Source organism: Pyxicephalus adspersus, chromosome 6 (assembly GCF_032062135.1).
Source record: "Pyxicephalus adspersus chromosome 6, UCB_Pads_2.0, whole genome shotgun sequence".
NCBI lineage: Eukaryota > Metazoa > Chordata > Amphibia > Anura > Pyxicephalidae > Pyxicephalus > Pyxicephalus adspersus.
The window spans coordinates 42,932,412-42,946,796 of NC_092863.1; the positions used below are offsets into that span (position 1 = coordinate 42,932,412).

The following is a 14,385-nucleotide window of genomic DNA, read 5'->3' on the forward strand; positions in this document are numbered from 1 at the left end:
TTAAGCAAGAAGCACCATGATAGAAATAAAAAAGAAGATTACTGAAAAGAAGGTCTTCTAATGTTAGTCTGTGTCACCTCCTGTTAGTTTCAGTCTGTGTGCATTGTGGTTGTGCCTGAAATTCACTTTACAGGCATACAGAAAAACAGCTTTGTCACTGGAGATAAGGAGTCAATGATAAGAGGATTTGCATGCACACAGAGACATGAAAGCTAAAGGGACTTCAAGCAATCAAAGCCAATGCTAATGGTTCTAGAAGAACAACAGGAACTTGAAGACATTTGAAAACAATATAGAAACAATGACAAAATGCAGGCAGCATCCACAGGGGAGTACAAGTAATGCACAATTCTCTTTTTCTATGGAAGGGTCAAAGAGACCAGACATGTAAACTTTGATATATGAACCTAAAATGCTCTGTTCTATCACACCAGGACTCCCTCTGCACTGTCGTTATTGTCTAGACAGCAAAGGTCACCTGGCAAAAGTCATAAGAGCCTGACATTTTATGGTGTCGTGACACAGTTATTGCAACAAACACTTTTTTAAGTAAGAAATATTGTTACCTTCATGAGATATTAATAAGACATTACTCAGACATTACAAAGTTGTTGATCAAACCAAACAAAAACAGAAAAACTGGACTTACAAAACCCCACTATAAAATGATCTCAGTCAGTCTATAGTCAACATTTGTTTGGTATGAGTTAGAATTTTGGTTAAGTTTTGAAGGTGCGTGCTGACTGTAGTGGGGAATTTTATAGGTTCTCTTGCACACTAATGGGAACCATACTCAGATGACATTTCACATAAGACTATGTTAAATTGGAATTACAGTCTGGTATATTATACAATAAAAAGCTCATAAAGTCTCCAGACCCCTTACTGGCCATTTGATTACTCTGCATGTCATTGTGCTGAAGTAATGTCATCTGTGTAAATAACAAAATGTACAATTGTACTGGGAGTAGCCTTATTGCATGGTTAGGTCATTTCTGAAGGGAAAATTGTACATAAGAGAAATAAGAAATTTTGTGGCTATCTTTTAGTTTTTTTTTTTTGTTTGCACTGCAATTAGAAGCTTTTCTTCTTCTCTTTGTACATCAAAAGATCTATGTCTGGTCTGGTTCAGCCTCCATGATAAATATTAGTTTAACTACTGCAACTTATGTACTTATTTTTATGAGGATATTTTGTCCCTATAGAAGTAATAAAGGTGTGGTAAATCTACCAAACAGAAAAGGAATTAATGATTATAGTTATGCTTTAAAAGTTCTGGGGTCTGTATCAAAATTGGTTATTGTTATTTGCTGAGAGATGACAGCGATATCTCCAGAGCACACCCCTCATCTGTAGGCTCATCTGTCCAGGGTCCTCTCCTCCTCCGTTGTCATTGTTTGTATTTGTCTGTCATTTTATACCCCTATTTAATGTACAGAACTGCTCATTATGTTGGGTATTATATAAATACTGTTTAATATTATTAATAATAATAACCCTTCATTAGATCAACCATGTAAATAGGCATTGCAAGCATTCAATGTTCTGGAGAGATTATTTAGTGACCAAATCTGTACAACCACTGTACAACCAGTGCTCAAGTCTATATGTAGTATAGGAACAGAAAGTGGCTTCTGTCATATGCTTTTATAAATAAAACATTTTTTTTATAAATAGAGCCCAGAATATATTATATAATATACATATATCAACCAGCTCACTTTTACTGCTAATTCCAGATGCTGAAACTCCAAAATGCAAAGTCATTTCATGCAATTATCTGTTCAAGGCATAGTAATGTGTTTGCTGGTAATAAGTCTATAGACAATTATCAATTATGAATTATTTCATTTTTTTTCTAAAGAAATGTAGAAGATAGCACCATATTATTGAATTCCTAGGATTAAATTCAGAACTGTAAAAAGCAGTTTCCTGTAATACTAATCCAATTTCTGCTCTTAGTATCTGCATTCTGTTACATTTGTTTGAATTGTGTCATAACAATGTACAGCTGGTACACTCCACAGACAAGATCAGGGTAAAAAAACTGCAGTATCTTTTCTAGGCTTAGGCTACGTACACACGTGCAATGGTTCTTGTCTGATAATCGGCTCAGGGCCAATATCGTACGAGAATCTGGCCTGTTTACAGCGCTCGTCGTCCATCGGCTGAACGACCGTCCTGACGGATCCACGGACGATGGATGATGAACGATCGTAATGGATGTACAGCACTCCTTCATGCATCGTGCAGTTGTTGAACATTGGAAAGGATCGTGAAAGATCCTTTCCAACGACAATTATTGCACGTGTGTATGTAGCCTTAGTCTACCCCAGAGGTCCGCAAGCTTTTTTGGCCACTAGGCCATTTATGGGGTGGGCAGGAGCACACTAGGATAGAGTCCCGTCCTAATGTCTCCGCCCCCCGCTAGGAACGCCCTCTGAAGGGAAATCCCTCTCACCCCTATGCATTGCGGAGGAGATGGATTTCACTTCAGGGGGGGTTCCCTATTTACCACGGTGGCGGAAGTGTTAACGCATGCCGCTGTAAATAGGGAAGGGAGGCACAGCAAGAGAAGGCTCAAGAGCCACATGTGGCTTCAGAGCTCTGCCGGCTCCGCCTCCTGTAGTTTGTTCCAGCCTAATCCCGGCCGCCAACCCGCGGCTCCAGAGCTGCACGTTGCCAGCCCGGCATTAGGCCGGATTGGCCTGGGGGCGTTAGGCCAGAACAAACTACTGGCGCAGTTAACACTGGAAATACCCGAAAAGGCGGGAAAAGGCGGGTAAACGCTTCCATTGGTTATAAAGAGGGGTTTTACAACGTTTTCTGCATTTTCCCGCGCAAACGCGTTAAAAAGGCTGGAAAATGTGGTACAAACGCAGGAAAACACAACATAGACATTTTCCAGCGTTTTAGAGACAAGTTTTAAATGCTAATAAAAGTGTATAAAAACGCATATAAATGCAGTAGAAATGTTTACATGCGTTTTTAAAAACGTCCGTGTAGACCCAGCCTATATTGTACAAAAAAGTAGCACAGCCAAAGAGCAAGACAACTGACTGGACAGAAGCCACTTTTTCTATGGTAAATAATGAAGCGCCATGACAAGGTGAGGAAAGCTACAATGACAACATCTGAACTTTTACGTGCACAGTAAAGCAAATACAATGTCTTTATGTAAACATTTACAAAAAACAAAAAAGGGTATAGCAATGTAAACACTTTAGAAATTATTATTTAATTCCTATAATGATAATATACTGTAAATATATATAGTGTACAATAAAAAAGGGTGTACTGCCAGATAACATTTTGTCATCAACTTGATCAGTTACTGAACCCTCAAAAGTACCTTCTTCAACCATGGCAAGCACAGGTTAGGAAACTGAAGCTACGTACACACTTCCAATAATTATCGTTGGTAAACGAACGACGAACGATCCTGCACGATATCGGCGAACGATCGTATAGCACCGATCCTGTACGTACAGATAACGACACGATCGTTCGCAGATATTGTACACACAATAGATGCGATCGTTTGAGCGATACAGGAAGTGACGTGCACGACAGGAAGTGAACGAACGTTCGTTCATCACGCATGCTCAGACCATGGACGATCAATGAACGACCGTACACACGATAGATGGTAAACGATCGTCGTCCAATCCGATCCGGCGGTCCGGTCGTTCATTTCCAGCGACTATTCTCGTTCGTCGGCGTCGTTGGTTACTTTTTTTACGAACGATTTTTGACCAATCGATCGTTCGTCGTTCGTTCGTCGTTCATTTCCAACGATAAAAATTGGAAGTGTGTACGCAGCTTGAGGGCCACTTCAGACACATGCTGAGCTGCAATGTTCTACTACAGGCTTATCCATGGTCCCAGTCTTTCAAATGAATGGGAGCAAAGGGGACCATTCTTTTCATGTGGCTGCAGCAGATTGCAGCACTTTTTCCTGCTTGTTTGTTCATAACAAAGGCTGCAGTGCAAGCACATCTTAAAAAAATCTCTTCAAACACATTGCAAATAATTATTATTATTAATTAACAAACAGGATTTATATAGCGCCAACACATTACGCAGGGCTGTACATTAAATAGGGGTTGCAAATGACAGAAAGATACAGAGGGTGACAAAGGAGGAGAAGAGGACCCTGCTCATAAGAGCTTAAAATAAGAATGAATACAGCCTCAGAACTGTCCTCCAGTGCACCATAAGTAGTAAATAGGAATCTGCTGATTTGTGTTTCTCACACCCGTCTATCTTTACCATGCTTATAATTACTTTCAGACCAATGTTTTCCTGATCCTGCGCTCTCCACTTTAGAGATGTGCACATTTATGTTGATTACAGCATTTTTATTGCACTGTTTGAATCGCCATGCTGTGCTGATAAGAAGCAGTGGAAATTAAGGCCTTGTACAGATGTACAATAATTGTTGCTGGAATGGCTGTTCTGATTTATAAAGAGAGGAGGATGAGCAGGAGTGGTCTGTTGACCATTTCTAATGGTCATTTAGTGATCCAGCAGAATCATATCACACTAGTAACATTAACAACTATATCAGACTAGTAACCTTATCACACTAGTAACACTAGTAACCTTATCACACTAGTAACACTAGTAACATCACACTAGTAATACTAGTAACCATATCACACTAGTAACACTAGTAACCATATCACACTATCAATGAGCTGTTCACTTTTACAATATTCTGTATTCTTGTATTCTTTTACCATATTCTGTATTCTGTATTCTTGATACAGATCAAAAGAGGTCAGTTGCAAGTCAAATGTACAAATGAATTCTGAATGATCTCAGAAGAGTTTCACAGCGATGTTAGGTGATGCCATTTACACAAGCCCTAACAGTGAAAATGTATATTTGGTACAAATCATTGTTGCAAAATTGCTTGTGTGACATGGCCCTGACGTGGTAATCTGGTGACATGGTAATTTCTGCAAATCAATTATATTTTGAACATCTAAAAAATATTATACGGTATGAACTCCAGCCCAAGCATTTTTGACTGGTAGACATAAAATGGAGGCATCCCAGGGGCATATTAAAACATCCAAATCTAAAAAAATAATATATTGCAGCACATTGGTCCTTAGTAATGGCTGCATTTGTTATTATTTTTCAGGCTAAGACTGTTTTCAGCAAGTACAGAACATTCCTGTAGACTCTGCCATAAGTATACTGTGATTGTCACTTCCTGAGAGCTCATTAATACTACTCTCAATAATTCATTGTGTAATTGAGACGAACAAAGCCAGTGTGTGACAACCATGGCTGAGATTTGAGAACAGAAGTCTGTTATGTGCAGGATCACCATGTGAAATTGAGTATGGATAAAGTCTAAAAACGTGGAAACTAATGCAGACATCACATGATGATGAAGTGAGATGTGTACTGCAGTAAAATACACAATACTGTGCACAGAAACACAACACAAATCTGAGGATGGCCTGAACATCAGTCATAAGTAGATGTGTGCCAGGTTGTAGGTGATAGATATAATATTCATACTGGCAGGCAGTAAATCAGCTACTCTAATTATCAGCTTGTCTGCTGAGAATTGATGTATTTGCATCATTACATTGTATAAAGGCAAGAAAAAGGCAAGGGTTGGCAAAAAGGTACAATGTAAAGCCAGCCCAAATACAGAAGTCAATTACCAAATAAAGAGTACAGGTGCACAGGCAAATATCAAAGATTTCCTGAAACACATCAGAATGTCCGGAAGAGGTAACTCTTATACATTTTTATAAATTAGTGAATCTGACATTCACTGAAATGTTCCCTGGTGCAGTATCTTCCAGGTTCATGTGTTTCAATGCCAGTGATTGATATTCCACCACGGAATATTTTAGTGTCAGGTTTACTGCTTTATAAATAGAGCCCAAAGATACCAAACTTAGGTTTTGAAGATTTCCTCTTGGAAAAGAAAAAGTATAAAATATTGCCTACAACTTGTTATCTATTGATACTCTCTATGTGAAATTACCTGGATAGTGGCATTTGAAAATACTCGTCTTATATTAAAGTACAACTCCAACCTGAAGTTTTATTTTTAATATTTTGAATAAAGCAGGGAAGGTATTTTGGGAAGATCACCCCTTGCTACAAGAATAGGAGATGACTTCAAATCCCTATAAGGAGACAGCAGCAGAAATGTCTAATATTTGTAGTCGGATATCCATGGGTAAGAACTTTAAATTGCTTTTAATTGCTGCCCGAAACTTTCTGCACCACTTCTCCCCATGCTCTCCCCATACATGCTGAGTATACTATGTTTCATATCACAATATTATGCCTTTATTAAGCATTTTAAAATATTGCTGCCAAAGAATAATATTTTGGTTTCCCATAGCAATATAGGAAATTTCCTATAAAAAGTCTAAGTCCTCTCCATAGGCTTCTTTCAGACACCTTTGATAAGTGAGGCCCGGTATTAGCTATGCATTTGGTCCCTCTGTTCTTTCCATCACATTTATCTTGTTTGAATATGGTCTGTCTCTGTATTCCTTGTTTCCTAGGATCTGTCTAAGACCCTTCTCAGAGACCTCCTTGCTCCCCAGGCTTCCTATTTAACATGCGGTTCATTCTTCCCATACTAAAAAGTTTGGCTTTTCACTAATGAATGGGACTCGACGTCCACAATTGGGCCCTGTGCATAAAACTAATAGATGATTCTTGCCTGTGGAAAGCAATCAAATTCTTCCTTTTATGAAAACATGGCACCCATAGGATGTAGAAGAGTTTATAATTGTTGAAAAAGCAAAAAAAAATGGACATCTATATATTTTAGGAACTTTTTCCTTCTGAAGCATTATCATTGTGTTTAGCTTATGTTGGATTTACGCACCCCTGCCACACTACATAGACAGGTGACACTATTGTGTTAGCTATGCATTGTGCATTGTCAGCAGCATTTTCATGAGATGATGAATCAGCAGTGATATTATTTATTCAGTGAGCAGTCAGGTAACACAGCATTCTGCATAGCTGAGGAGAAAATGATGGTGTTACTTGTATGGGTATATAGACTATGGCTATTACTGATGAAGACTTGTCTTTGTGTGCAGCTGTACACAAAAAATACAAATTAATAAGATTAGTAAGATAATAGTAATTGGGCCTTCACCTTTTCCTGGTTTGGAAGTGATCAGATACAGATGATTGATTTTAATTGCTTTCTTTCAACATTTATTATTGTTTTAAAAATAAACAGAAAACAATGTAAATATAATTTGCAAAGACAAAGAAAACAGCAGCATAGTTCTTTTCAGCATCAGTGAGCAAACTGAAATACTGATGAAAAATAAAAACACACAGAAAAGTTCTCCCAAGTAATCCTAACTTCTGATCCACCCCTATATGAACATTAACACCTAACTCTTCCTCTACCTGATCCCTAAATCTGAATACTGACCTGTACTTATTCCATCACGAGTGCCGCCACCTTCTTCTCGTTCTCATTTTGATCTTCAGCTATCCTAATTGCCAGGATGGTGTAACTCCTAGTTCATTCAGTCCCGGAGCATGATTAGGCAGGTAATAATATTTACTGCAGAATGGACATCACCTGTTCCTTTCGGCAGCAAAGCCCTGACCGATGTCAAAATTTTAAAGTGGAAATTTAGTTCCACTTTAACCACTCAAGCCTCGTACAACCCCTACCTCACATGAAAAGTAAAGTGGAATGAAAGTTTTGCACCCAGGCAGGGTTTTATTGCAGAAAGAGGCAGGCAAAGTCCCTTCTGCAGTACAAATTTTTACCTGCCTGATCACGCTCTTCATCTGACGATGTGCAGCTCAGCATTGGTTGTCAGGAAACCCGATACATCCAGGATTGCCGGGACTGAATGAACTCCCGCATGTCCAAAGACTGAGGATCAGAACGATGATGAAAAGAAGGAAGGAAGTGGCGGCAACCACAACAGAACAGGTACAGGGGACTCTAAATAGGATTTAGTTCTGCATTAATATTTAACTGTCCCTGTACCTGAACCCTAACACTTAACCCTTACCTGAACCCTAACATTTAATCCTTACCTGAACCCTAACACTTAACCCTTACCTGAACCATAACAATCAACCCTTCCCCTACATGAACCCTAACACTTAACCCTTACCTGAACCCTAACATTTATTCCTTACCTGAACCCTAACACTTAACCCTTACCTGAAACCTAACATTTAATCCTTACCTGAACCCTAACACGTAACCCTTACCTGAACCATAACAATCAACCCTTCCCCTACATGAACCCTAACACAACTTTACCTGAAACCTAAAAGTTAATCCTTACCTGAACCCTAACACTTAACCTTTACCTGAACCGTAACAATCAACCCTTCCCCTACATGAACTCTAACACTTAATCCTTACCTGAACCCTAACACTTAATCCTTACCTGAACCCAAACACTTAACCCTTACCTGAGCCGTAACAATCAACCCTACCCCTACATGAACCCTAACACTTTACCCCCTACCTGAACCTTCCTTACCTGAGCCGTAACAATCAACCCTACCCCTACATGAACCCTAACACTTTACCCCCTACCTGAACCTTAACAATCAACTCTTACCTGAACCCTAACACATAACCCTTACCTAAACCCTAACCCTCACCCAACATAGTCCCCAACCTTCAAACAATATGAACCCTAAACTCATGTTATTTTAATTCAGCAAGTTCAATAAAACAAAAGTAAATGTATTTCAAATATAAACATGCAACATGCATAAACATGCAAATATAAACGTGCCCCTCTTTACTGCCCTAAAGAGCTTACACTCTACGTAGAAGTAAAATGTAGAAGCTATGCAAGGCCTAAGGTGTATTGTTTATTCTGGATCAGTTATAGGACTAACACGTTTATTACAATGTAAATGAATATTCAGCAAGAATGCCTTTTTAGCAGTGAACTCTCCATGACAGTTATTTAAATCTTGATACAAGCAAGTAAGCATCATATTACCTCATTATGTTACTCAGTGTGGTCCTAACCCTGCCAATATTCTCTCTCTAATATTGTCATGCTTGGTGTTAGTCCAATGATACTCTTAGTCCTCCACTTGTAAATTCCAGCATACAATGGCTACCAGAAGGTGACACGGCTTGCTGGAATTTGTAGTTCACTGGAATTCTCTGATCCTTCAGCTAATATTATGGCAGCCTTTCTCTATCACTTTACTACATTTCTCATCTTGTCTCACCCCATTAGACCATACGCTCACTATGATTAGCATGCTTAGATCCTACAGACAGGTAGGTAGATCCTACAGGTCCACAGATCCTACAGGTAGATCCTACAGACAGGTCCACAGATCCTACAGGTAGATCCTACGGTCCACAGATCCTACAGGTAGATCCTACAGGTCCACAGACAGGCAGAAGTTGTTCGGTTATCTCTCACATGGGTTTAGATGCATCAGCATCCCTAAGAATAGAACTTCTTCTGCAAGCCACCAAAATGGACCCCCCTTCCCTCTGCTTTCCCTCTCACTTCATATCAAGCAGGCCACAAGTTTAACCTCAGGAATCCTTCACTTAGGATCAAAGATCACTGAATGTACTGTACACCTCTACTTCTTTGTTAGAAATATAATGTGGGTGTACAGCATTCTACATAAAAGAACTAGTCACCTCTCCTGGTCAGGGTATCCAAGCCATTTCAGCATCTGCCTGACCACAGCAGCCATAATCTAGTTAGCATGATAGCACTACAGGGGTTAATTAAAAAGTCAACAAAGAAGTTTACTGCATCCTACCCTTTCTCTCCTCTTTACAGCCTGTTGCTCCATTGTTCCTCAGGCAGTAATGGCTGTGATGACAATACAGGCCATGGCAATGACAAAACTCCTACAGGTCACACAGGCTCCACAGGCGCAGCCCTCTAGCACACTCTTACAAGTAACGGATTCGTACTGAGCATTTCCCAGGAAAAGTTCGCCATATTTTCACATCCTTTTCTGCTAGCCAAGTCTCACCCCCTTTCCAAGGAGGAGGTGGAGGAGGAGGGGAGGGCGGAAAGAGGTTTCAATTTTCCCTGCAAAGTCAAACAATGAGCTCAGCCCTGCTGGAGTTCAGTTACTTTCTGCATTGAGGAAACCCAGGCAACAGAGGCAATGCAAAGTGTGCTGAGACCCAGGCCTGCAAATACTATTATTACAGTGTTTATATAGCGCCAACATATTACACAACGATGTACAAAGTCATGACACTAGCTCAGTCATGACACTCCCTCAGAGCTCACAATGTCCCTACCTCAGTCATATGTCTTTAATACAGTCTAAGGTCAATTTGGGCAGAAGCCAATTACCCTAACTGCATGTTTTTGGGATGTGAGAGAAAACTCAGAGGAAACCCACACAAACACGGGGAGAACCTGCAAACTCCATGCAGAAATTGTCCTGGCCGAGATTCAATCCTGGGACCTAGCACTGTAAAGGCAAGAGTGTTAATCTCTGAGCCACCATGATACCAATGAAACGTGAGGTGCAAGGAAAACTGTCAGGAAATAAAAAGATTGTTTAAAAAAATTAAAAACATCTACAATACAAAAGCAATAAAACCTAACCCCAATTGATGCAGAAGAAAGTAAACAAAAAGGTATTTCCTTCACCAGTTATCGCAATTTTTTAATTTGACTTCTAATTAATATTAAAATCCAGTATTTTGTGCTTTTGGAAAAACATCTAGTTCTTTTTAAAAGTGGAACTAAATTCACCTCACTCTCTCTCACTATATCACCAACATCCTCACCCAGTCCAGGCTGAAATATGCACAGAACTTGATTCATTTCGGCACTGCAGTATATCCAAATGAAACACTAAACTCCTTGCTTCCTCTAGAAAAAGCTACTTGCCTGGCTGGTATGTTGACCTACTGTCACTGTCCAAGAAAAGGTTATGTACAGTCATGGCCAAAAACAATGGCACCCTTGCATTTATCAGAAAATGTACCACTTCCCCCAGAAAATTGTTGCAATTAAAAATGCCTTGATATTATTATGTTTATTTCTTTTGTTGGCATTGGAAGAACGCAGAAAAGTAGAGAAATAAAAACACAAAACATCAAAAATGGACAACATTATTACCCCCCTCAACTTGGTAGTGCACCCTTTGAAAGAAATACCTGATGTTAATCACTTTCTGTAACAATCAATGATCTTTTACATCTCTCTTCTGGAATTTTGGAGAACTCCTCCTTTGCCAGCTGCTCCAGATTTGAAGGTGCGTAACACACCGAGCATGGAGAAAAGAAAAAAGAGCTAAGAATTGTCTGAGGATTTAAGAACCAAAAAAAGCATGGACAATACCAAGGCTACAAGTCCATCTCCATAAATCTTAAAAAGACTCATTGATTGTTACAGAAAGCATTACCATCAGTTATTTCTTTCAAAGGATGTGCTACCAAACATTAAGTTAAGGGTGCCAATCATTTTGTCCAGGCCATTTTTGACGTTTTGTGTGGAATGTCTCAGATTTTTTTCCCTGTTTTTGTATTCTTCCAGTGCCAACAAGATAAATAAACATGACAATACCGAAGCTTTTGTAATTGCAACAATTATCTGGGATAGGTGGTGAATTTTCTGACATAAATGTAACGGTGCCAATATTTTTGGCCATGAAGGTATATATTAAATAAGTGCCATAGAAAAGTCAGCATCCTATTGTTAAATGCCCCTGGATCAGATCATCAACTTTCTGAAGCCAGAAAGTAAGCATTGCAGCTAGTACACTGGTAGTTTCATAAGCAGTGGTCCAATTATTTTACAACACAATTGCTATGCAGTCTGTCAACACACAACATTCACTCTCTTAAATCAATTATAAAAAAAAGCAGCAATTGAATATATTCAAGATTTTAAAAGTGTCTATATTGCTGCTAATATCACATTTTTTTGCTCTTTTAGTTATCCCAATACCCATGTTCATGTATGTAGCATCATTGCAGGATTTAAAATAAAAATAAAGGCTCCTGTATATGTTTGCAGCAACACAACAAAAATGACATTGCTTTATGTGAGATTGTGCCTCCTGGTAAGGCAATTCCTAATTCACAGTTGTATGATGTTTCTTTCCCCAACAGTTTTATCATAGATACTTAATATTTTCTTTCTACCCAGTATTGTTACCTTTATGCAATCTATCCCTTTATGTCCCCCCTTCCTTACAAAGTTACTCAAAAGATTTTTGGTGGAGACCTCAAAATATATAGATTCTTTACCAGACTATGTGCTAACCCTAAATAATACAGAATAATTCAATGAAAGTGAAAGAGAAGAGAGCGGGGTTTTTTGCACAAAAGAAAACTTATATTAAATATATCAATTGATTGTACATCAGTTTACAGATATCAGAGACAAATTACATTACATTTGTCATACAAAACAGATTAATCATACATAAATATACATAAAGTACCCTAGACATATTCCAACTCAACACAACATAAGTACAATATTGGTGCCATAAATTCAGAATAATATGATCATGTTGATAATTCCACCCAACGCGTTTCGCCTAGTTAGGCTTCCTCAGGGGTATTAGCTTTTCAACATGTGTTTTGGCATTTGTAGTTTTAATATCCAGGTCAATAAAAATAGGTGTTAGTTACATTGCAAGTGTGTAATCAATATTAATTGTAGTATATGGTATGCATAGCATGGCACACTCCATGTTATGGGATTTACCATATCATACACACCATAAATAATTCTAAACTGGTAAACCTCTCCTCAACATTGAGAATGATGCCATGGCAAATGCATACAGGGTTTAAATGCCTAGGGAATATAAAGGACATATGTAGCTTTGAGTAAACCTTGCAGGTAAAAAGGCTTACTAAAAGATAATAAAAAGTAAAAGTATGTTTATCTTTAAAGATAGAAAGTATTACCTTGGTGTCTTGGGAATTAAATACTTCAGATCCTATCACTGGCAAACATAAAACAGGCAGAGAAACGGTGGTCTCTCCCCTCTTCCTTACCCCAAATGCTCTTCTTTCTTCTTTTTATTTTAAATGTGTATTTATTTTGATGTGTAAATATAATGTTTTAACTCGAATGTTATAAATCTAATAACAAAAAAAACTAAAATTAAAAGAAAATTTAAAGATCCTATATGTTAATTTTAACTAGTCCCAAATCCAGGTATTATGAAATGCTGGAGTCTCAAAAAATAAAGAAAAATTACCCCACTATAATGTAAGTAGTCACAGCCCATGCAAGAGTGACAACTATAAATAAACATGCAGTGACAGTATTGTTGCCACCTCATTACAGAAATCTGCATTAAGTGGACGATACTGGCTGGGTCAACGGTTCAGTAAATTAGGCTTTAAACCTGCATGTAAGGGGCCTAATGGGCAGGCCAATCGCAGACAAAATAAAATATGGAACCTCACATGAAGCCAACAGATACACCTAACACATCTAAATACAAAGATTACTGAATTAAAATAAAAATCAATATGGGGGCATAAGGCAAATCCCTTTTGGGGGTCCCTGCGCTACCAGTAAATTTATACAGATCCTACACAAACAATGAACTTATCCACAACGAGACAATGGTAATTACCCCATGGTTATTATTGAATCCACTTAATAGGAAGGGCAGATGTCTTAAACAGGTCTGTGCCTATTATATAGAATAATTAAATAAGCTGCATCATCACAGCTTTTTACCAATGGTATCATAGTTTTTTTTTAATGCATGCCTTTGCCCCATTTGGCACTTAAAGTAATATTGCAGCGTTTATGAATCAGGCCTATTACCATTTGTTATATGAGGTGGTCTATGTTCATATATGGGTCACCCAATGTAACAAATGGCAATAAGCCTGATATTTAACTTGCTGAGAAAATTGTAGTATTTTAGATGAAAATGTCCTTTCCTACTTAGATGGTAGATGGTAGATTAAAGAAGGGTTCATTGATTTTAAACGTTGCTATCCAGTTTTCATAATATGTGTGCTCTGCGTACGCAGGACGACAAGAAAGTGCAAATGATGACAATCCACTGGTCACCGTGAAAGAGATGTACAGAAATAACAGGGTAAGTAACAAAGAGAGGAGACAAATAGAGGACAGATTGTGACAACAGAGATGTGAAAGGGTCACAGCAAGTGACAAAAGGTCTAACCAATAATGGAGGGGTCAGCGTCTTGGAGTTAATCTTAGTCAAATCTTCTTGAAACAGCTTTCTGTGAAGGGCCTCCCAGAAAATCCATCCATTTCTTCCTATAGTGGGTCACCCCTGGATGACTTGTCTTATATATGTTAATAGTAGTAGTGGTGCTTTAGCTTTTATTGATTTATTTTTATCTAAGTATAGGCTAGAGATTAGACAAGCACATGT

General features: G+C 38.4%; 1 protein-coding gene across 2 annotated transcripts in view; it reads right to left on the minus strand.

The window, feature by feature from the left end:
• TTC28 (tetratricopeptide repeat domain 28) overlaps nt 1-9,974 on the minus strand; it is a 333,992-nt gene extending 324,018 nt beyond the window's left edge. For both annotated transcript variants that reach the window (XM_072415453.1, XM_072415452.1), the window contains exon 1: nt 9,793-9,974. In XM_072415453.1, coding sequence (XP_072271554.1) covers nt 9,793-9,825 — 33 coding nt within the window. In that variant the 5' untranslated portion in view covers nt 9,826-9,974. The remainder of the gene's footprint in view (nt 1-9,792) is intronic.
• Nucleotides 9,975-14,385: the final 4,411 nt, after the last annotated feature.